The sequence below is a fragment of the Neopelma chrysocephalum genome, unplaced genomic scaffold (genome assembly GCF_003984885.1).
Source record: "Neopelma chrysocephalum unplaced genomic scaffold, ASM398488v2 Primary Assembly neopelma1_180, whole genome shotgun sequence".
In the NCBI taxonomy this organism is placed as follows: domain Eukaryota; kingdom Metazoa; phylum Chordata; class Aves; order Passeriformes; family Pipridae; genus Neopelma; species Neopelma chrysocephalum.
This window is the reverse complement of record NW_020897842.1, coordinates 1,605,627-1,627,946: the sequence shown is the minus strand read 5'-3', so window position 1 is coordinate 1,627,946 and position 22,320 is coordinate 1,605,627. Positions and strand designations below refer to the sequence as shown.

Genomic DNA, 22,320 nt, shown 5'->3' with positions numbered 1-22,320 from the left:
CTGCCTTGGAACAGGGTGATGGGAATTCCAGCAATAATGTGCTGACATGAGGAGCCTGCTCGCTGACACGGTGCCCTTTGGAGAGGGGGAGTGCCTGGCAGGAAATGTGCCGGGTCCTGGCTTCCCTGCACAGGACCTAGACCAGACCCCTGTGTCCTGATCTCACCTTCCAGGAGAGCAATGGGACCTCTTATGGTGGAAAAGAATTATTTGAAGTTCCTGCCCAACACTGTTGAGCTGATCTTGCCTTGAAAGAACAGGGTCCCCATCCTGAGGGTCTCTCTGGCACGGGGGTGAGTGGCCTCTCCTGCACTGCCCACAGGTTTTTGCAGCAGCACCTCCCACTTTTTCTTTGTGAGGTTGGCCACCAACTTGTAGCTTGAGCACAGGCTGAACGTGCCCCAGTTTTAAATTCCTAAATCCTGGCAGTGTGTGATTTGCCCTGGTCCTGCGCAGGAGGTCGTCCAGGCTCCGCTCTCTTTGTGACAAACTCTGTGTCCCTCTGTCCCTGCAGCTGTGAACTCGTGTGCCCTCAACAACGGTGGCTGTGAGCACGACTGCGTGCAGGTGACGCTGGCCCAGCACCGCTGCCAGTGCCGCCACAACTTCCAGCTGCAGGAGGACGGGAAGCGCTGCGTCCGTGAGTGCCAGGGGCACAGGGGGGCCGGGGGGGCAGAGCTGCCATCTGGGAGCCGAGGGACAGGGAGCACAGGGAGCACACACCAAGGGACAGGGAGCACACACCGGCACGCTCACATGTCCACTGGATCAGACTGGGGGGGTTTCCAGCAAAAACTCTGTGTGTTTTGTTGTCATGGACATATCCTGCAGCTTATTCCAGGGGATGGGAAGAGCTGGGGGAGCGCGGCCAACAAAAATGAAATTGTCTGAAGGCACAGGCTGCTGCGAGAGTGGAGGATCAGCAGCGTGTGGCAGCAGGATGGGATCCTCTCCCTCAGCCTGGAGACAGCTCTCTGGCTGACCTGCTACCGGCTCAGGAGGGAGAGAAGCCAAAGGGGACAGAGCACAAGGTTGATCTCCTCATTCATAGCAGCTGTCATTCAAGAGGCAGGAGGGGGGAAGTCTTTAGCTGTGAAGTTGCTAAGGGAAAAGGAACAACTGGGATATTACAAACGCAGCAGTCGGAGGGGTTTGGAGCGTCTGTCCCGGTCCTGGAGCAGGTCAGAGGTTGGCAAAGCTCTGGGTGGGAGCACTCGGAGCAAATTGCCAGCACTTGCTGCGTAATGTCTGCAGAGGGACGTGCCCGTGCCAAGCTTCTGCTGGGAGGGTTTTACAGGATCTCACACCGTGTAAATCCTCCTGCCCGATGGAGCCGTCAAGGAGCAGGAACAGGGAATCTCTGCCTGGAGCAGAACAGGCTCCTCTGCCGGGCACAGCTGCTTGGTGCTCCGTTCTCCCACAGAGCCATAAGAGCCAGGGGGTGTGTGGACTGATGCTGCCTGTCTGCTCTGCTCTGCCCCGCAGTGAGGAACCCCTGTGCCGACGGGAACGGGGGCTGCCAGCACCTCTGCCACGGCCACCGCGGCCGCGCCCGCTGCCAGTGCCACCCCGGCTACCGCCTGGGGCCCGACGGCAAGGCCTGCCAGGGTGAGTACCCTGCCAGGGTGAGTGCCCTGCCAGGGTGAGTGCCCTGCCCTCCTGCCCTCCTACCCGGGAGGGGAACTCCTGTGTCGCTTGGGCTGGGGGGTGTTCAGTGTGAACACAACGGAGGGATGCACACGGCAGGGATTGCTCGGTTGGGGTCTGCAGCAGCCCCCCAGTTTCAAGAAGTCCAATTTCCTGGGGGAGCTCAACAGCAATTCTGAATTCTTAACTGTGTCTTTGTCGATCTGGACCCCAGTGAAGAATTCAGGGTGCGAGAAACCAGTGGAAAAAACTCGGAAGTTAGTAACAGTGGCCCCTTTGGGAGAATGTTTGTGGCTCAGCCTGCCCAGCTCATTGTTTGCTCACCTCTCCCAGATGTGAACGAGTGCCTGACGGGACTGGCCATGTGCTCACACCAGTGCCTGAACACACGGGGCTCCTTCAAGTGCACCTGTAACCCGGGCTACGAGCTGGGGGCGGATGGCAAGCAGTGCTACCGTGAGTACTGTGGGACATGGGGTGGCCTCTGCACGTGTTTGTCACTGTCCTCGCTGAACTGGCAGAGCCAAGTCAGAGCAATCTTTGCTGAAGAGTTTCACAAGCAGCTTTGGGGCTGTTTACTCCCCCACCAAGATAAAAAACTTGGTCTGATCTTAAAAGTCACCACGAAGCTACTTTAGCTGGTTTAGGCAATTGATTTGGGGCCGTTTGGCTCCAAACAGGCCAAGTTCTGCTCTTGGGGACTTCGTTGGACGAGTTCAGTCAGCTGCAGATGTGTCACTGGAGGAGGAATTGGGCCAGTGAAGGGATCACATCTGTTCCCATCAAGGAAAGAAATAAACACTGTGATGCAAGAGTGAGCCAGGCTGTCCGTGCAGCCTCGTTCAGCTGATGCACATTCAGGACAGGCTGAACCAGAACTATCAGCACCAGCAGCCCCTTACAGATGAACACCACAGGGGCAGTCCCAGTGCTGGCAGCTGGTGTTACTGGGAGCTGTGATGCTCCACCTGTGCAGCTGGACCTTGCCAAGGCTTTGCAGACCATAAATGGGTCTTGAAAGGCATCACACAGAGCAATGTGAGGAACCAGGCTGATGAGATGGTATTTAAGAGCCCAAAGATGTACACAACTCCCTTCCTAGGAACATGGCTGGTCTCACACCATGATCATTGACACTGTTTCTGGAACGAAGCAGCCTTCCCACATGAGAAGTGTTTCTCCCTGCCCTTTCTAGCATGTTTCTTTTGTGCAAAACCCTGCTTGTGCTGCATTAGTAAGAAAGGGAAAGAGAGGGATGATAATCATGTTGTGAACTCTGGAATATAGTCCTCCACTGTGGCACATCTTTTGTTTCTGACAAGCACAGATCCATTGGGAAGCATCAAGCTGCCTTTCTTTATCCTCCTTGGGTCTGAACACATGAAAAACTCAATGTTCTTGAAGGCAGAAATTGTTTTCCTGAGGTTCAGGACTGAGTCAAACTCCGTGAAACAAGTTCCTTTTAGTTTAAGAAAGCTTAATTAACTAGACAAGTTTATGGAACCCTTGCCAAGCCGGGATGATCTATGGCTGCGATTGATGTTCGTGCCGACCGTTTTTGACATGTCAGGAACTAACGATTCTCGCTGTAGGCATCTGGATGTTTCCCCAGTTAGCTGTGTTCTGCTGCTCCCATTTCTCCCTGGCACCAGAACAGCTCTGCTCTGAGGCCGAGCCAACTTTTGGTTGGCAGCACACGCTGCAGCTTGGCAGGAGCGGGAGCAGCTTCATCCGCAGCCCGTTCATCCCAGAGATTGTCCAGAGCCTGCTCTGCAACTCTGTCCCTGAGAGGCTGCGTGAGATCCCTCGGTTTCTTTTTATACCCCACTTCCCAGCCCAGCAGTGGCCTCTGTGCAGAGCTATTTCCATCCTTTCCCACTGCAGATCCCCCTGCTCAGCAGCGATGCGGTGCCAGGGGCTGGCTGGGGCGCAGCACCGAGGGCAGGCATGGGCCAGATGTGTCACACGGGGCCCTGACCAGTCTGCCTTTTCCAGGGATAGAGATGGAGATTGTGAACAGCTGCGAAGCCAACAACGGGGGCTGTTCCCACATGTGCCACCACAGCAGCTCTGGCCCAGTGTGCACCTGTAACTTTGGCTTTCGGCTGGAGGAGGACCAGAAGTCGTGCACAGGTAAGGCAGGAAAGGTCCAGACCTTGAGTTACAGGCACATCTCAGGTAACTGTGAGGGTCTCTCTTGGCCACTGTGTGTGTGCACTACAAACAGGCTAAAAAACAGAGGTGAAGGGAGACATCCTCAAACCTCCACTCAAGATATACTTGGACAGCAGTTATGACTTCCAAACTAATTAGTTTTTCCCTGCTGAAACTGCTTTAAGCAGGAGTCAGTGTTACAGCTGGAATCACCTTGTGTGTAAGCACAAAAAGCCTGTAAAAACAGTCTCAAACTGGGAACCACAGTGAACTTCCCACAGGCCTTGAGGATTCATGATCCAAGAGGAGCTCAGGAATACTGGCTCAGCGTTTGGCTCGGTAAAAGCTCACCAGAACTGGTCAGGGAGTAATTTAACAGTTGCTGTCACCACTGTACAGTGTATTAACACCCTTTGTGTTTTATTTAGATATCAATGAGTGTGACACTGGTTCTCACTGTTGTCACCAAGACTGTTACAACTACCCTGGGGGCTACGAGTGCTCCTGCCATGCTGGGTACAGGCTGAGCACGGATGGCTGTGGGTGTGATGGTGAGTACCAGCCCTTCACTGGGCTCCAAGCAAACCCTCTCTGCTGAGACATTGACTAATGAAGCTTTTAATTAAAAGAACAAGAAATTGTCCTACCTGGTTGCGAACAGCCAGGCATTTCTTCCAGCTTCTCCCAGCCCATACCAGTTTTCCTGCCAGCTCCCTGATGAGTCACTTCCTTAGGAGAAAGAATGTAGGGAAAAATCCCCTTAATAAGTTGTTCTCGCTACCAGAGCTCTCAAGGACATTTCACAGGGGAAGAGCCAAGCTCACCCACCTGTTTCTACCCAATTAGTGACGGATGGCAACTGAAACGGAGCACATTTTAGGTTGAAAACCAGATATCCCTAATCCCTGGAGTGGTTTCACTCCATTTTTAGAGTCGATGGCTTCACATACTTAGCAGAGAGGATGCCATCAGCCTGCTCACTGCTGCATGGCCAGAGGCATGTCCGGGCCCCTGTCCTGCACAGGGAGACTCTTCCCGTTACTCCGGAGTCTTCCATGTTTTGTAGATGTGGATGAGTGCTCTTCACACAACGGTGGCTGTGAACACACGTGCCAGAACCAGCCAGGGTCGTTCCAGTGTGGCTGTGAGATTGGACACAAGCTGGACGAGGACCGAAGGAGCTGCATCTGTAAGTGCCTTGTCCGTGGGGCCACGGGCACCTCCCCTCTGCCACCCGGCCGAGCCAGGACCGCATGGCCTGGAGCTCCTCAGCCCTGCACCTCCCCTTTCCCAGCCCTGGAGGACACTGTGGAAGCTCTGGATGGTCGGCGCCCCGTTATCCGCCCGATCCCTCACGTGGCCATCCTGCGGGATGAGTTCACCCAGCTCTTCAACGACGACTACGAGGAGGAGGAGGAGGAGATGGAAGCAAGAGGGGAGCACACGCTTTCAGAGAAATTCGGTGGGCATTTTTGGGCAGCGGGGGCCAATGCCATGCTTGGAACTCTTCAGAAATAATGGGGCTGGGTTTATTTGTGTTGGGTGAACACACACCCAGACCTGTTGAGTGCCTGTTCTGTGTTTGGCTTTGCTGCAGCCGGAACGTGGGGGTTTCCCTGCCCGGACTCCCAGGGATGCTGAGGCCGCCTCAGGGGGTTCTCACCCACGGTGCCTCTCTTTGCAGTTTGCCTGGAGCGCACGTTCGGCCCCGACTGCAGCCTGACCTGCGAGGATTGTGCCAACGGAGCCGCCTGCAACGCCGAGGGCACCGGCTGCGAGTGCCCGGCCGGCTGGACGGGCACCCTCTGCAACCAGAGTGAGTGGTGCCGAGGGAGCGGCGAGGGAGCCGTGCTCCCCCTGCCCGGGGTGTGCCATGGGGGCAACCCTGGGGGGCTTGGGGCAGCCCCGGGGGGCTGTGGCTGCCGGCTGAGCCCTGTCTGCCTCTCCCTGCCCAGCTTGCCCGGCCGGCACCTTCGGCAGCAACTGCAGCCAGAGCTGCCGCTGCCAGAACGGCGGCTCCTGCGACCCCGGCACCGGCGCCTGCCGCTGCCCGCCCGGCGTGGCCGGGGAGCTCTGCCAGGACGGTAAGCACAGCGCTCGGGGAGGCTCTCACCTCGCTGCCAAAAGGCGGGACGGCACCTCCGTGGGGCCCCAAAGCCACACACCAAACCCGGGGCCCTCCCTAGTAGTTTTCTTTTCCCCCTGAAATGCTTTTCCGTAAGGAAGAGTTCCCGGGGTGGCGGTTGTGGGTGCTGCTCCCCAGCTGGTGGAGGTGGTTCTTTTCTGGTTCTCTCAGTGTGTTTGCCATCACTGGGTAAATGGCTGTTCTGGCCATCTCTGCTGCCACTCTCAGTTGTGCTTCTCTGAAGCCTGAAAGTGTTTCCCTACACTGGTCCTTTTGTAGCTGTTCACTGACAGCATCTTTCAACACTCTCGTTGAACCGTCCCAGTGTGAGCTGCTCCAACACATCCCTGCTCCATGTGACTCTGTGGGTCACTGAGTTGTGTGTGGAAAAATGTCATTTTAGTAAGGAAAAGGTGGTAAAGGAGACTCTTCACCCTCAGAGCAGTGCTCTGTCCTTACACTGGAAGACCTTTGTGGTCCCTGTTCGCTACTCAGTGGTGACTGGGGGCCAACATCTATATTTAATGGGACATTCAGGGGCAGACACAGAAAAGAATGTCAAAACCACAATTTCCATGGTAAATTTCCATGGAAACCATGGAGGTATTTTCCCCTGAAGAAAACCCAAAGCCTTGAAAAGCTGTGATGACAGTGGTTACCCACAGTACCCAAAGGAGGGGGCACTGCTGGTGGGGTTCATTTCTCACTCCCAAAGGGTTAAAATTTGGGGGACATAATCTAAAAACCCAGAAAGAGGGAGACAGTCAGAGATGCAGACAAAAGGACTTCAGTCACATGTTGGGAGCATATGGGAACTATTACTGAAGGAGAGGGAAGCAGAATGTAAATGAACACGAGGTACCCCGACCTTTCCTTTCTGAAGGAAGGGGGTGATTGAGGGGGACAGAGAGAAAACAGGAAGGTAAAATTAAAATAAACAATGCAGAATTGCTCTGTTGTCCCAGGGTGGCATTTCCTCTGCTCCTCTGTTTGTAGGGAGAAGGCACATGCTGCTGGGCAGCTGCTGGCCAGAGTCTTCTGCTGACACAGCCTGGCTGCCATGTGCTTCCAATATCCAGATCTTTTGCATAACAGAGAAAAAATAATAATTTTATTCCCTTAATAGTGCAAATATCACTGTGGCTTATCAATAGGAGCAGCCTCATGGGTTACTTTCTCACACAGAAAAGCCTTGACCCCTCTGAGCCCTGTGGGTGGGTTATTTCTGGCCCAGCAGCACAGTTACTGGTCCCAGTGAGTGCAGAGCTGATGGGTGCCCTGGAGGCACTGCAGGGAGTGGCAGCAAGTGGCATCCCCTGTGACATGCACAGGGCCAGCTGATTTTGAGCAGCTCCAGGGAATCTGGTCGCTCTCACCCTGCCTGCATCCCTGGCCCTGGTGCATCCCTGGCCTCACACAGCTCTGGTCCTGGTATGTTTTTCTACTGGAAGCCAAATGTCCATCTGAAACTGGCTCATCTTCCCAGGAAATCTCTCTCTGTTACTAGGGTGCCCTAAAGGATTTTTTGGGAAACAGTGCAGGAAAAAGTGCAACTGTGCCAACCGGGGTCGCTGCCATCGGATTTACGGAGCCTGCCTGTGTGATCCCGGCCTGTACGGCCGGTACTGCCACCTGGGTATGTGTGTCTGTCCTCATCCCTGCTGTTCCTGGATCCCAGCCTTCCTGGGTGCCGTCCCTGTGCCTTGCCCCGGGTCTCTGACCAGCTTTTCCCTCCCTCCAGCCTGCCCCAAGTGGGCGTTCGGCGCGGGCTGCTCGGAGGAGTGTCGGTGTGTGCAGCCCCACACTCAGGACTGTGACAAGAGGGACGGCTCCTGCCACTGCAAGCCTGGCTACCGAGGCGAGCGCTGCGAGACCAGTGAGTGCCCCAGGGCCTTCCTGGAGCATCCCCCTTCCTCCTCCCGTAGTGTCTTCCCCCCACATTGATTTTCCGGGGGAAAAACTCCGCTTGCTTTCCGCCCTCCCGGGCAGTCTCACCTCTGGTTCCCTTGGGAGCACACCTCGCTCACACTTGGTCACCTTCAGCTGTCACCAGGACCTGTGTGGGGCTGGGGACACCTGTAGCTGCTGGTGGTGGAGCTCGGGAGGGTGCTCAGCACCCCAGGGGCAAGGAGTAATTCCAGACCTTTCTCTTGGACCGTGGCTGCTCGCAGGCTGTGACCCTGGCTACTATGGGGATGGCTGCAAGAAGAAGTGTAGCTGCTCCCCAGGAGTGTCCTGTGACCCTGTCACCGGGGAGTGCCAGCAGGAGTGTCCCCCAGGGTACCACGGGGACAACTGTGACCAAGGTAAGGCAGGGCCAGGCGGGGCAGCTCTGCACGTGCTGCAAACTCACCGTTCTCACTCACGTTTTTCTTCACAAAACAACTCAAAAGCACTTCCAAAGTCCCCTGAGAGCCCCAGCCCGCAGCAGATGATCTGGTGAGTGGCAAGTTGAGGCTTTAGGGGCCCTGGGAGCTGCCATCTGCAGGTCCCTGGGAGATGCTGCTGTCTCCTTAAAGCAGGGGGGAAGGATTCCTCCTGGAAAATGACCCTGATTCAGAAAAGGAGAACAGGGTCTCACTTCATCCTGCCACTTGGACATCTCTGTGTTGGTAGATGAAGGTGATAGGGATCTAATTATCTTTCCCTGCTCTTGATGTCTTTGCCCTTCCAGGCAATCTGTGCCCAGCACAACACTATCACATTTTCTGCTCCGTTCTCTGTTCCATATTGAAACTCTGATCTGCAAGTGCAAAGGAGGATTTTATATTTAATTTACATTAGGATTTAAACTTCTGCCTCTGCATGAACCTGCCAGAGCAGTTTTGTGCTCTTCACATGAAGGGCCAGTTGACAGGACAGTGACTGAACTGCCCAACTCTGTGTGTGTCTGACAGTGTCCAACACTCAGGCTCTGAGGGTGCAGATTTCAAGATCCTGGGGGTGATTGGGGCTTTAGAGTGCTTGACTTTGTTCAGACAAAGGTGCTTTGAGTGAACCTAAAGGCAGTGAGTCATTGGCACGAGGTGATTACAAAACATGAACACAGAGCTTGGAAAAGAATGACTTCTGCCAACCGCAGAGAGGAGCAGAGCTTGAAAAATCAACCTCCTCCTGCTCTTGTGGGGCTGGATCCTCCTGGATCCGCTTCAGCTGGTTGGGTCCCACAGAAAATGCAAAAAGCTGGACTCTTGGAGTCCACACTTGAAGACAGACTGCAGTAGAAGACACTGCATGGAGAGGCTGGCGGTGGCCAGAGCCTGGATTTGGATTCAAGCATCCTGGGAGTTTCTGCACTAGCTGCTGTTTAGCCAAGCACTCCATCACCCCAGCCCAGAGGTTACAACTGTGAACCTCATTGATCTGCCAGCTCGGGGTGGTGGTGCAGAGCCCCATCTCTGACAGAATATGGGCTGTTGGTCAGAACAAGAGCTGCAGACAGTCACGAAAATCCCAATGCAAGTGCTACCAGAGCTCCATAGGAGGACAGAAGGGAGCAGCTCCTGCAAGGCTGTGCCCCTGGCAGGGTCTGACAGCCCTGAGCCCCCTGTGGTGGGACACTGCAGCCCCTGGAGCCCCCGGAGCCCCCAGATCCCCCCGGCGCCTTGGCGGGCCGGGCGCTCCCGCTTGGGATATTTTTAAAAAGGGGTAAGAAAGGAGCTGAAGCCTGTAGGGGGGAGTCACAGGAAATAACACAAATATTTGTATAGAAATAGTAGGCTCTTGGCTGTTGTTCGGATCTGGAAATTATTAAAGGGTGAAGACAAACATCTGCCATCAATTAGCAAAGAGGAGGAATAACAAAACCTCCACTGTGTCACTGGAAGTCGAGGCGCTGGTGTGCGTTTCCTGCGGGGTTTGTGCCGGTGTGTTTGCCTCTGCTGAAGCCTTACAGAACACTGGCTTTGGTGAGCGTGGAGCTCTTCGAGGAGCCTCAGAGAGGATTGAAGGATCTTTGGGTCTGAGGCCCTCGGTGTGCACGTCACTACCTGGCTGCTAAATTGTGTCACGGGACACAGGAGGGAAGGAAAAGTGCCTATTCCTCATATGGATGTGGATGCTCCTTCTTCATTCCTTTACATCAGTGTCCTGCTGCAAACCTGGCTGCTTCTTAAAATCCTGGTGCCCAGATCCTGTAGACATTCAGGTGGAGAGGTAAAAGCCCTCACAGGATCTTAGAAAAGTCAGGGGTGGTTCAGTTTGGGGCTCCCCTCTCCATGGTCTGCACCCCAGCCCAGAGAGAACAGGGTGGCTTGGGAAGTCATTATTTTGCCGAGTCCTGTCCACAGATTGGAGACCTCCAAGATCATCAAGTCCAGCCTTTGACTGAGCACCACCATGCCCACTAAATCACGGGCACAGTCCTGCCTGGCAGCGTGGGAGCCTCTCACAGCCAGGCTGTTCCCCACAGACTCCCTCGAGCTGTGGGGCCGGGTTGGTAAAAACCTCTTGGGCATCTCGGGGGGGGGGCAGTTCTCACCTTGCTGTTCTCCCTGCAGAGTGCCCCCAGGGGACGTTTGGGGCGGGCTGCAGGTGGCCCTGTGCCTGTGGAGGAGCTCCCTGTGACCCGAGCACGGGGCAGTGCCACTGCCCACCCGGCTGGATGGGACACGACTGCGGCCAAGGTGAGCAGAACAGACGTGCTGAGGGAGCTGATATTTTGCTTTTGCTAAAATTAGTTTCGAAAATATGCAGTGCAATTAGGATAATCTTCGTGGAAAATCAGAGAAAGTGCAGCTTTTGATGGTAAGTTCTAAACAGCAGCCTGGGTCAGCTCTGCTCCGCTGTCGAAGCTGAGGGAAGCACAACGAAAAGGATGAAGATATTTTCAGTTGTTGCAGTCCTTAACATAGGAGAGGAATCTTCCTTTACCAGTGTGTGTTTTTAATTGCCTTCATCAGATTACTCCTTAACTGCTGGAAAACTAGAGAATCTGAAATTAAAAGCTTTTTCCTGATTATACATTATTACAGCAGCTGGAAGGCATCAGTCACATATAGATGTCCTGCTCCGAAGGGTTTGGCTGAGCAGTAAAACCACACGTGCACAGTGCTTACCATACATTTCGAGCTGCCTTTTTTTCCAGGCCCTGGAGCAGCTTAGGAGCAGTTGGAGAAGGATTCTTGCCCTGGTTTTAGCAGTTCTTAGCCTTTTGCTCCTCCTGTGCAGCTCACAGCAGGTCTGGGAGCACTGACGTGCTGTCCGTGGTGTGACGGCAGCTGCAGGGACCCTGTGCCAGCAACACCATTACCCAGCCCTTGGAGCCCTCGGAGCTCCCCACGAGTGGATGCAAATCCAAAATTGGCGTGGAAGTCCTGGAGTGAGCTCAGAACAGCACTTACCAAGGGCTTGCACACTGTCTGTGGAACAAGCAAAGCCACGCTGTGCTCGCTGGTAGCCACGTCTTGCATGAAGGAGAAAGGAAACCCAGAAAACAGGCTTTTCCCTCTCCCACCTGGGCTCTGATCCTAACGCTCCTCTCTCTCTGCCCGTGCTCCAGCCTGCCCTGAGGGTCGCTGGGGGCCGGGCTGCCAGGAGATCTGCCCCGACTGTGCCAACGATGCCCGCTGTGACCCCGCCACGGGAGCCTGTGTGTGCCCGCCGGGCTACACCGGCCAGCGCTGCCAGGACGGTGAGTGTGGGCTGCAGCAGGTCCCTCAGCCGGGATGTCCATCTCCAGCTGGAATGAGGGGAATTTCGGTGGACCTGGAGCACCTGCTCCAGCGAGCAGAGCACCCAGCAATGGACTGGGCACTGCCACGCTCAGCAGAGCAGGCTGAGCACTGGGCATGGCTCTGTCACCTCATTCCTTGGGGCACGGGCTGGGGGCTTCCCCTAAAGTCCCTCTAGTCCCATCTCCACAGGGGTTCTTTCTACATCAGCAGAAAGGGAGGCAGGTGAGTCCCCTGTCCTATCCAACCCAGAGCTGAGCACCCACGCTCAGAGTGCCAGTGTCAGTGCCCTCAGGTCTGTCAGGACGGGGTTCCAGCAGCCGTCTGCACTCGGTCCCTGTTTCCCTTGGCAGTGTGTCCTCCAGGCTGGTTCGGCCCCGACTGCCAGCTGAGCTGCAGCTGTGGGAACGAGGGACATTGTCATCCGGTGACGGGGATGTGCAGCTGCCCGCCCGGCTGGATGGGGCACAACTGCCAGAGAGGTACAGCATCGCTCCTGGACCACACTGACCTGTTGTGCCAATCTGCCTTGTCATTGCTCCATTCTCATCCTCGTGCTCTGCCTCTGCCAGGGAAATCTCTCTGAAATCCTTTCCTTTTCTCTGCTCTGTCCAGCTGGTGCCTCTGGCCTTTGTGCAGGAGGCCGGTTTGCAGAGTGAATTCCCATCAAACGTGAGCCAACCTGGCACCTGCCCTCGCTGTCCCACTGGGCTCCCTGCCCAGGGACCTCCAGCCGTGTCTGTGCCCACGGGGACGCTGTGAGGGACGGGAAGGCAGCGCTGTGCCCGCTCCGTGCTCTCGCAGGGGCCGAGCAGGTGGGGCACACAAGTGATGGGGGTTCCTCCTGTGTTCCAGCCTGCGACGTGGGGCGCTGGGGCCCCGACTGTGCCCACGCCTGCAACTGCAGCAACAGCGACGGCAGCTGCAGCGCCGAGAGTGGGCAGTGCCTCTGCGATGCCGGGTACACGGGCGGCCACTGCCAGCACAGTGAGTGCTGCCCCTGGTGCCCTTACCCCCAGCCAGCTGCTGCAGATGTGTGCTCCAGGGAGAAGCATTGGTCTGTCCCAGTCCCCATGCCCGGGCTGTGATGCCCTCCCAGTCCTGATGCCAGACTGGCTCCGTGCCCAGGGTGGTGGGGTGACGTGGGTTCATATCTGTAAGGGGCAGGGTAGAACCCACTGGTCGTTATAAAAAAGCAGCTGCCAGATACTCTTACTCCTTTCAGAACCTGATCCCCTGCCATAGCATAGCTTCCCTGGCACCCTGGAAAGGACAAGCTCCTCAGTCTCATTTCCTTCTGTTTCCCAGAGTGCCCAGAAGGGTGGTTTGGGCTGAGCTGTCGGCACCAGTGTCAGTGTGAGAATGGGGCAGCCTGTGACCATGTCAGTGGGGCCTGCACTTGCAGCCCAGGCTGGAGAGGAACATTCTGTGAGCATGGTGAGTACCTGCACCTGGGGACCACGGCCCACACCTCCATCCCACAGGGTTTGTGCTCCCTGTCTGACTTTACTACCCTGTTACAGCAAAGGGAATCCCTCAGGATGGTCATGGGGTGAACCACATGTCTGCAAGCTGCTGTCTCTGCTTCTAATTCTGGAGGGAAAAGGGCTAGGAAAAAAAAAAAGACTAACAAAATGTCAAAGGAGGGATTGCAGTGGCTGCACAGCTGCCCTTGTCCCTGGGTGCACATGTTGCACAGAGTATCTTGGAACAGCCTCTTGGAAGGGTCCCTGGTGCAGGGATCCCACCACCAGCCTGTGCAGTCTCTTGGTGGTCAGGAACCTCATGACATTTGTCTCCTGATCCACCACAGCTCTGTCCTGTACCTGGAGTGTCCAGAGTGGATCTGGATCTAATATCTGCTGCCCTGCCAGGAGGGAGCCCTTCACAGTGGCCATCACACCAGTGCAGCCTTAGATCGGCCAAAAAGGCCACCAAGAAGCACCTTTTCTGCTGGGAGGTTTCCAGCTCTGTACAGTCGTTTTGTGAGGATTTCTCCTTTGTTTTCCACAGCCTGTCCCGATGGATTTTATGGACTGGAGTGTCGGCAGACCTGTGACTGCCTGAACGGTGCCCACTGTGACCCTGTGATGGGCCAGTGCCAGTGTCCCCCTGGCTGGACCGGCCCCCGCTGCGGCCAGGGTGGGTGTCTGTGGCCAGGGTGGGTGTCTGTGGCCAGGGGGGGTGTCTGTGGCCAGGGGGGGTGTCTGTGGCTGGGCACCCCCCTCTGTGCTGGGGTGGGATGGAGAGAGGCAGAGCTGCCCTCCACGGGCACTCTGGAGCCAGTGCTGTCTCTTTGCTGCCAGGTCATAGGAACCAGAGGTTTGGGTGACTGTTCCCCATCTGTGATTTTCTCTGGGTGGAGTTTAATTTTGTATGGCAGAGAAGTGTTTGGATTCAGACTGGGAGGCTCTTGCTGAGCACATTGTGGTTGGATGCAATGAGGGCTTGGGCATTCAGCAAAACTGCTTCTAAACAGATTAAAAGGATGTGACACTGCTGATAACAGTGTCAGGATGTCATCGCCTGTAGGACACATTATTTCTCCTCAACACCATAAGACCACCTCACACAGCAGCTGAGCACCAGCACTGAGTCTTCTCCCAGCCCCTGGGATGGTTGGGGGGAACTTGGCTGCTGTAATCCCCACCTGCTGCCTCACAGCCCTGCCTGCTCTGCCCCCCCCTCAGCGTGCCAGGAGAACAGGTACGGCCAGAACTGCAGCCAGACCTGCCACTGCTTCAACAATGCCTCCTGCAGCCACGTCAGCGGGCGCTGCCTCTGCGCCGCGGGCTGGACGGGACCCACGTGCCAGCAAGGTAATGCTTCCCAACCCAGCCCAGCCCCTTCCCTTGCCAGCCTGTGTGGGGATGCCATTCCCTGGGGCGGGTGGAGTGCCATTCCTGGGGTGCAATGCCTCTACCTCTTACCAGATGTCATTCTGTGGGCAGCTGAGCAGCCTCGGGGGGTGGTGGGCTCCTCTCCCTGCAGCAATAACGGTGTTGGTTTGTGTCAGGCCGTCCACCCGTGGCTCTGGTGGCTGCTGCAGTGTGGTGCTGCCTCGAGCTGTGCCCTGACTGGCACATTTGTCCTCCTTTTCCCTCAGCCTGCCCGGCGGGTTCCTTTGGGAAGAACTGCCTCCAGCGCTGCCTGTGCCAGAACGGCGGCACGTGCGACCCGGCCACGGGGGTCTGTGCTTGCCCCGCGGGCTGGACAGGGCTGGCCTGCGAGCTGGGTGAGGAACGGGCAGGAAACCAGCCCTGGGGCAAACCTGTCCTGCTCTGGACTGGTTTTGCCCCGAGGGCCGGGGGTGGGGTGCAAGGGGCTGGTGGTGCGTGTGAGTGGGGAGGTGGGTGCTGGGACGGTGGGTACAGGGCAGTGTCTCACCCTGTGCCCCTGTGCCAGCCTGTGCCCAGGGCCAGCACGGGGCCGACTGCCGGCAGCGCTGCGAGTGCCAGCACGGGGGGCTGTGTGACCGCCGGACGGGGCAGTGCCTGTGCCAGCCCGGCTGGACGGGGGACAAGTGCCAGAGCCGTAAGTGGGGCACGGGGGGGCCGTGGGCATCGACGGCTGTGCCAGCACCCAGTGCTGCACAGGGAGGGTCTGGGGGCCAGGGAGGGTTTAAGCAAAGACATAAAATTCAGATTTCAGCACTGCAGAGAGCTGTCAGGTGCCCTGGTTTTGCCCACTACTGTGCTTTCTCCTTCCATAGAATCACAGAGTGATTGGGGTTGGAAGGGACCTTCAAGATCCTCCAGGTCCAACCCCTTCTAGTTCCTTTCCTCTGGGGGCTGTCCTGAAAGTGGTGGTGCACACACAGAGGCTGCACAGCAGCTGGTGGGAGAGGGATGGGGTTCCCAAGGGCCCAGACTCCCAGGCATCAATTCCAAGCGGGGCTGAAGGCAGGACAGCAATCCTCCGTGGTGAAACCTAAGTGCCAAGTGAGGATCTTCCTCTCTCCCATTTGTTGTAAGGGCAACAGAGGATCATTTCCTTTCCATTCTTCCTTCCACGTGCCCCTGTATCACACAGACCCTCAGGGCCTGGCTTTGGTCCCAAGCCCCAGTAGATCATTACATCAGTCCCTCGGTGGTTCCTGTGCCTGCTGTATCCCTAGAGGTGACACACACCCTGGCAATCCCCTTCCAATGAGGAAGTGTTGAAAAGGCTCTTGGCCTTCAGAGCAGCAACAGGGACTTCATCACGTATCAGCACACCAAGGAGACACCCACAGGCTTCTTCCCTTTCAGGAGTCACGATATCTCTTGGCACATCCTCGTATCTGGGTGTAAAGTCCGGTGCCAGCACTTGCCAGCTGAAGTCTGGCACAAGGGAGCTGCCACCAACCACTCTCAGGTTTCTTACTGGGAATGTTTTTCCCTTCAGGAGGCTGGAAGCAGCTTGCCTGGCAGCTGAGGCTTGGCCACACAACTCCCCTCACTGGATCCTGCTGCATCCCGAGGCACAGTGTCCCCTCCCAGCATCCCCACACCTACAGCCCCCAGCAGCAAGGTCCCTCGGCACCAGGCAGTGATAAGCAGTTCTAGAATTAAATTAATGAAAAAACCCACCCAAAATGAAGAAATTATATTATTTTTTAAAAAACCCAAGCTGGAGTCCTGTCCTTGTCCAAGGCTGTATTTCCAGCTGCCCGTGTGAGACACCGGTGAGGTGTGTGCCTACAGAAACTGCTGGCAAAAAGCTCCCATGGCACTTTTTTTGGGTGTAACTTGTCCTCTCTCCCATTTTGATCCCTGAAGCTTGTCCAGAGGGGCGGTTTGGGGCACGCTGTGAGGAGCTCTGTGACTGTGGGGACAGTGTCTCGTGCCACCACATCACCGGCACTTGTGACTGCCCCAGTGGCTGGAGGGGCCGGCGCTGTGAGAAGGGTGAGGAACATCTCTGGGCAGGGGGAAACTGAGGCTCCTACAGAGTCTGGGTGGGAGGGAAGCTTCATTTTTAATAAGAATTACAGATTGTGGCAAAACATTTTGAGGTGCTGCCGGGCTGGCTCGGCACCGTGGGCGAGCACCGGGGCAGGAGCTGCCCCTGGGGCTCTGATGCCTTTCAGGCACTAACCATAACTTAAGACCCAGGCAGGAGGCTCACATCCCGATGTTTGTTTTCCCACAGCCTGCCTGCCAGGTTCCTTTGGGAAGAACTGTGCCAGCCGCTGCACCTGCCCCCTGGGAGTGCCCTGCCACCACGTCACCGGGCACTGCGGCTGCCCCCCGGGACTGACCGGCTCTGGATGTGAAAAATGTACGGAGATGGCAGGGATCCTCTCCCAGCTCTGCTGACAGGCTCTGGGAACGTGACGGGTCAGGCAATTCCTACAGAAAATACAGGGGGGGGAAAAAAGAGCGAGAGCTGTGCCAAGGAGCGACTCCCAGTCTGGCAGCTGGGTGCGTGCCTGCGGAATGTTAGCGGGGCAGAGGGAGCCAAGTGGGAAATCAGAGCTGGGTATTTATCCAGAGGATTAGCAGTAAATCAGTATTAAAATGAGCTCCTGTGAGTATGAGCAAGTCTGGAAGAGACAGAGGCATGTGAGCACATTCCTTACCCAGAGGACAGGGCTGGATTTGCTGTGTCCGTGTGTGGAGTTTGCGGAAACGCGAGGGCAGGTAGGGCTGGCACAGAAAACACCATCTAATACCTTTAAGTACTTGGTTTTCCTTTCAATCCAAGTCTTTCCTGGAGTCAGGGAAGCTTTTGCACATGGGTCTCTTTGCTTTTTGGGTGGCAGAGAACTTCTGCTGTCACAAAAAGCTCCCTAAATCCTGGCTAAAAATAAAAAAGAAAAAAAGAAAAGCCTTGCACAGGGGGCTGGGATAGCTGCTGACCACCTTGGTGCCCCCTCTCCTAACAGCCTGCCTGCCTGGAACCTTCGGAGAGGGCTGTGCTCAGATCTGCCAGTGTTCTGGAGCCACCCAGGAATGTCACCCGGTCACTGGTGCCTGTGTCTGTGCCCCCGGCTTCCATGGCCCCACCTGCCAGCTGGGTGAGTCCTGCTCTGGTCCCTCTGTGTCCCTTCTGCAGGTTGTCCCATCCCAAAATCCCAGTGCTGTGAGTGATGTGTGTGTGTGTGTGTGTGTGTGTGTGTGAGTTCTGCAGCTCGTTGAGCCGTGGGTGCTTTGTTGCTGCTCTGTGTTACAGAGCGGATCAGAGCTCCAAGGGCAGTGCCAGCCTGGCACAGACCCACTCCCAGCAGAGCTCTCTGCCTCCTCTCTGGGGAAGGAGCCGTACGGACACACCTGGTAGGTTTTCCCGGGATGTCCAGACCTTGAGCTGTAATTTTAGTCGCAGAGGCCGCTGTTTCTTCTCCCCCCAGAGTGCTCCCCTGGGTGGTACGGCCGTGACTGTGAGAGGCCGTGCCAGTGCAAGAACGGGGCCCGGTGTGACCCTGGCACGGGGATGTGCCACTGCCCGCCCGGCTACATCGGCGCCGACTGCGGCATCGGTGAGTGCCGGCTCAGCCGGAGGGGTGGGAGCCTCCTCAGGGGGAGGGGAGTGCTGGGAGCTCTCCCGCTTCCCACCTGCCAGCCCTGCTTTGGCCTGACCAAGGTTTTCCTCTCCCAGGGTGTCCCGCTGGCCGCTATGGCCAGGACTGTGCGGGGCTGTGCTCCTGCGGGGCCGGCGCTACCTGTCACCCCGTCAGCGGGGCCTGTGTTTGCCCACCTGGCAGAGCTGGGCCCACCTGTGAGCAAGGTAACCACCAGCCCTGGGCTCGTGCCTCGGGACAAGCGGGCCCTGCAGGCAGCGGGTTGGGAAAGGTCCTGAGTGGGAATGGATTGCCTTGCCCTGAGATCTCTGCTCGTGGTCCTTGTGCCCACCACCACTGCCTCTTGTCCCACAGGCTGTGAGAAGCACCGGTACGGGGTGGGCTGCCAGCAGACCTGCTCCTGCCACAACGGGGGCCTCTGTGATGCAGCCGACGGCTCCTGTTCGTGTGCACCTGGATGGACGGGGAAATCCTGCGAGTCAGGTAAACCTGACCTGGCTGCATCGTCCTGCACCAACCGGGAACCGCGGAGCTGGCTCCGGCTGTTCCGTGCTGGGTCCAGTTTCTGTTTTCCCACCCGTGCCTGTAGTGCCTTATCACGGCTCTCTGAAGTGCAGGAGTGGGGCCGCTGAGCAGCTCTGTCTCTCCCTCTCCCCTGCAGAGTGCCCGCCGGGAAGGTTCGGTGCCGACTGCCAGCTCCGGTGCCCCTGCCTGCACAACGGCACCTGCGACCCGGGGACGGGCACCTGCCGCTGCCCCGCGGGGCACTACGGGCCCCTGTGCGAGCACAGTGAGTGGGACAGCGGGGACACCTTCGGCTTTGGGGGGGGGGTGGTTCCATGGAGCTCATCCGGAGAGCAGGACCGTGGGACACGGGTCTGAGACACCGGTGGGCTCTTCCTTTTCCACTGGAGTTGTCAGCAAACCCTGCTTCTGACCTCCGCACGGGCACAGCGGTGCCATCCCAAGGCAGCTGGGCACACACGTCCCCACTGCCCAGGGGCGCTGGGCGCTGGGCAAACACCGCAGAGCTGAACGTGGTGCTCTGTGACCGGGGAGAGAAAAGCTCACTGCTTCTCTCTGCTGGGCCGACCGGGGCTCTGCTGCAGCTCGGCTCCGTTCCACCCACCAATGAGTTCTCTCCATCCCAGGCTGTCCTGCAGGATTCCATGGCGTGGGCTGCCGGGAGCACTGTGACTGTGAGCACGGGGCCGGCTGTGACCCGGCCAGCGGCCGCTGCCAGTGCCCTGCCGGGCTCCGTGGGGAGCGATGCCACAAAGGTACTGCCCACCCACCCTCCTGCTTCCCGGGGCGCCCCAAGGGGCGAGCCCGAGGGCAGCTGCTCTATCCCACCTCTCCGACAGGCTGCGAGGAAGGAACGTACGGCGAGGGGTGCCAGCAGCTCTGTGACTGTGCTGGGGACGTGCCCTGTGACCCGGCCACGGGGCAGTGCCTGTGCCCACCCGGGAAAACCGGCCCCACGTGCACTGCAGGTGAGCTGAGACACAGAGGGGCAGGGCAGGGAGGGCACTGTGTGAGACGGGGTGGATAGTGAGCTCGAAACTCTGTCTTAAAATGAATGCAAATCCCTTTTTGTTAGGGCTGAGTTCTCATGGGAGGGGTTTTCATTCTGGTGTGTGTCCCCTCATAGAGCAAGAGGGCACCTGAACAGCAGCGCTCACCTCTCCAGCCTCTGTTTGTAGCCAGATCTGAGCACAAACACTCCTTCAGCCTCCAGAGCCCTTGTTATTAGATCAAAAGGCTGAGGATGAAACACAGAAGGAACACCTTGTTTTCCTGGGGATACCCTGATGTCCCCTGTCACCAGAGCTCAAGTGCAGGCTGGCAGGGGGGAGGGCAAAAAGCTCTCTGCCCTGTTCTGCTCCCAGCCTCCCCTGCAAGCTCTGCCTGCTGCACCCCGGGAAAGGTCTGAGCATTCCTGCTTGGCTGCTGCCACAGGCACAGTCCTGAGCACCTCTGTGCCCTCTGCAGACTGCCGGCCCACCCAGTTCGGCCCTGGCTGCCACCTGAGCTGCCAGTGTGCCCCCAGCAGCTCCTACTGCAACGCTCGGAACGGGCAGTGCCTGTGCCTGGACGGCCACACGGGACCCACCTGCCGGGAAGGTAAATGCAGGTGCCAGGAGAGCCACTGGCTGTGCCTGGAGGGGAATCCCAGTGCAAAACCTGGGGGGGGAATCCCACTGCAAAACCTGGGGGGGGAATCCCAGTGCAAAACCTCTGGGATGCGGTGCCCGTGCTCGGAGGGGCAGCGAGGACTGACCTGTCCCGTTTCCCTTCCAGCCACACCGTCCCTGGCACCCACCAGGTCACCACCACCCCTGGAGGGGCTCTGGCTGGCCGAGCACTAGATCCTGCTCCCGGGATTGCTCTCCCAGTGGGACCAAGCAGCCACCTGAAGAAGCCAATGACCTGTTAAGGAACTCATTTATGAGCTGCATGAGCAGCTTTCATCTCCTCACAGCCTCAGCTGCTGCCTTTGGGGTTGTCTGAGGGAGGCTGAAGCGCCCAGTATAACCAGTTCACTGCGCCAGCACGGGCTGGCCGTGGGGACACGGGTGCCAACACCAGTGCAGGCCTTCAGCCAGAGACCAGCAGGACCAGTTCAGAAGGGATCAGTTCTTGTCAGGGGACAGTGAACTTTGGCAGCTCGTGACACATTGCTGGCCTTCATCTTCTGGGTACTGGGCTTGGGGAGGGGGCTGAAATTGTGGGCCAAATCAGGTATTTATGCACCAATATTTATGGGAAGCTGGACCACAGCGTTGTCAGGACTGATGGCTGCCCGTGCCCGGCTCTCCTGGGCTTGGGCCTCCTGTGGGTGTACTGCCTCACTTGAATTATTTTTTTAAATTTGAATTTGCAGTGGTGTTTTACTGTAAATAACTGTTTGCTGTGGGGGAACACGTTGGGCTCCTGGCCCACAGTGCAGGCTGGGCTGGAGCCTGTCTATCATGCCGGGAGTTTATCAGCCCATGGAGCTGCCCGTGTCACCTGCTCCACCAAAAAGGAAGCTTGAGTGTGGTAATCAAAGATACTGTGTGGAGACAAAGCACTTGCACCACCTGGTCAATGCACATCCCTATTGGAGTGTCCTCCCCCAGCCTTGGACCCTGAGTTACATTCTAGTCATAGCCAGGGGTTGGGAAGAGGTAGAGGCAGGAAAAGCAGCTGGCTCCTGGCTTGGTGATGGGTTTGGAGTCATGGCAAGGCTTCGGCTGCCACCTGCAGCAGCAGGGAATGCCACCACTCCAGTGCCACCACTCCAATGCCACCACTCCAGTGCCATCACTCCAGTGCCACTGCTCCAACACCATCACCCTGAGCCCCGTCCCTCTGTCTGTTTGCACAAAGCTCTTGGGCAGGGGAAGCCCAAGAGCCAACATTGTCAGAGGAACCCTGGCTCTGCAGAAGGGAGGGACAGCCCTGTCCCATCCCATCCCATCCCATCCCATCCCATCCCATCCCATCCCCACTGTGGCAGCTGCAGCACAGCCCTGCCCAGGCACTTGGCCTTTAAATTATTCCCACAGGGGCCAACTGAAAATAATAAAAAGAATTCTTTCTTTTCCTGATGGAATTTATTTTAATCTGTATATAACTTGTAATTTTGGGCTAATTCCTTTCTTATTTTATTTCTTCCTTAACAGTATTTTTTGCATTAGGGATCATTCTTGTGAAGAAACAATGTTAATATAAGTATGTAGTGAAGGACCAAAATCGTGTGGTTAAGGTTGGATGTTGGATGATGGATAACCAGGGAGTAGGAAGATTTTGTCCATGTGCCAAATGCCCCCAGATCAGTCCTGCCAGTCGTGCTGCCAATTCTCCAGACAATCATCCCTTGGGTTCCCTTTGCCTTGAAGTGCCCGGGGTGTTGGAGGAAGGTTCTAGTTGGGAACCAGCACCAGCTCCCCCAGTGCAGGAGGAGGAGAAAAAACACTCTGCCTCAATGGCCTTGCTCCAGGAGAACATGGAAACAGCCAAGTGTGGGGATGGATCCATCCCATCCTGCTCCAGCATGAAGCTGAGCTGCAGCTCTGTGACTCCTGGAAGCTCGGAGCAAACCATGTGTCTGAGCATGGGACCACAGCAACCCTGTACCTGTATTTTTATATGATATGTTTTTTTCCTGTCCATATTTCTTAATACAAATTGTTTGTTTCCTCTTTTCATGTTCTGTCTCTCTTTTGACCGTATCT

General features: G+C 56.9%; 1 protein-coding gene across 1 annotated transcript in view; it reads left to right on the top strand.

The window, feature by feature from the left end:
* MEGF6 (multiple EGF like domains 6) overlaps positions 1–22,291 on the top strand; it is a 71,243-nt gene extending 48,952 nt beyond the window's left edge. The window contains exons 7-38 of the mRNA XM_027702073.1: positions 515–640; positions 1,486–1,608; positions 1,981–2,103; positions 3,643–3,780; positions 4,230–4,352; positions 4,868–4,990; positions 5,096–5,263; positions 5,486–5,617; positions 5,757–5,885; positions 7,434–7,562; positions 7,668–7,802; positions 8,098–8,232; positions 10,426–10,551; positions 11,427–11,558; positions 11,952–12,080; positions 12,454–12,585; positions 12,907–13,035; positions 13,612–13,740; positions 14,289–14,417; positions 14,705–14,833; positions 15,004–15,132; positions 16,359–16,487; positions 16,732–16,860; positions 17,468–17,599; positions 17,930–18,058; positions 18,178–18,306; positions 18,455–18,583; positions 18,762–18,890; positions 19,252–19,380; positions 19,465–19,593; positions 20,093–20,224; positions 20,402–22,291. Of these exons, the coding sequence (XP_027557874.1) occupies positions 515–640; positions 1,486–1,608; positions 1,981–2,103; positions 3,643–3,780; positions 4,230–4,352; positions 4,868–4,990; positions 5,096–5,263; positions 5,486–5,617; positions 5,757–5,885; positions 7,434–7,562; positions 7,668–7,802; positions 8,098–8,232; positions 10,426–10,551; positions 11,427–11,558; positions 11,952–12,080; positions 12,454–12,585; positions 12,907–13,035; positions 13,612–13,740; positions 14,289–14,417; positions 14,705–14,833; positions 15,004–15,132; positions 16,359–16,487; positions 16,732–16,860; positions 17,468–17,599; positions 17,930–18,058; positions 18,178–18,306; positions 18,455–18,583; positions 18,762–18,890; positions 19,252–19,380; positions 19,465–19,593; positions 20,093–20,224; positions 20,402–20,469 (4,112 nt within the window). The 3' untranslated portion in view covers positions 20,470–22,291. The remainder of the gene's footprint in view (positions 1–514; positions 641–1,485; positions 1,609–1,980; positions 2,104–3,642; positions 3,781–4,229; positions 4,353–4,867; positions 4,991–5,095; positions 5,264–5,485; positions 5,618–5,756; positions 5,886–7,433; positions 7,563–7,667; positions 7,803–8,097; positions 8,233–10,425; positions 10,552–11,426; positions 11,559–11,951; positions 12,081–12,453; positions 12,586–12,906; positions 13,036–13,611; positions 13,741–14,288; positions 14,418–14,704; positions 14,834–15,003; positions 15,133–16,358; positions 16,488–16,731; positions 16,861–17,467; positions 17,600–17,929; positions 18,059–18,177; positions 18,307–18,454; positions 18,584–18,761; positions 18,891–19,251; positions 19,381–19,464; positions 19,594–20,092; positions 20,225–20,401) is intronic.
* The last annotated feature ends 29 nt before the right edge of the window (positions 22,292–22,320 follow it).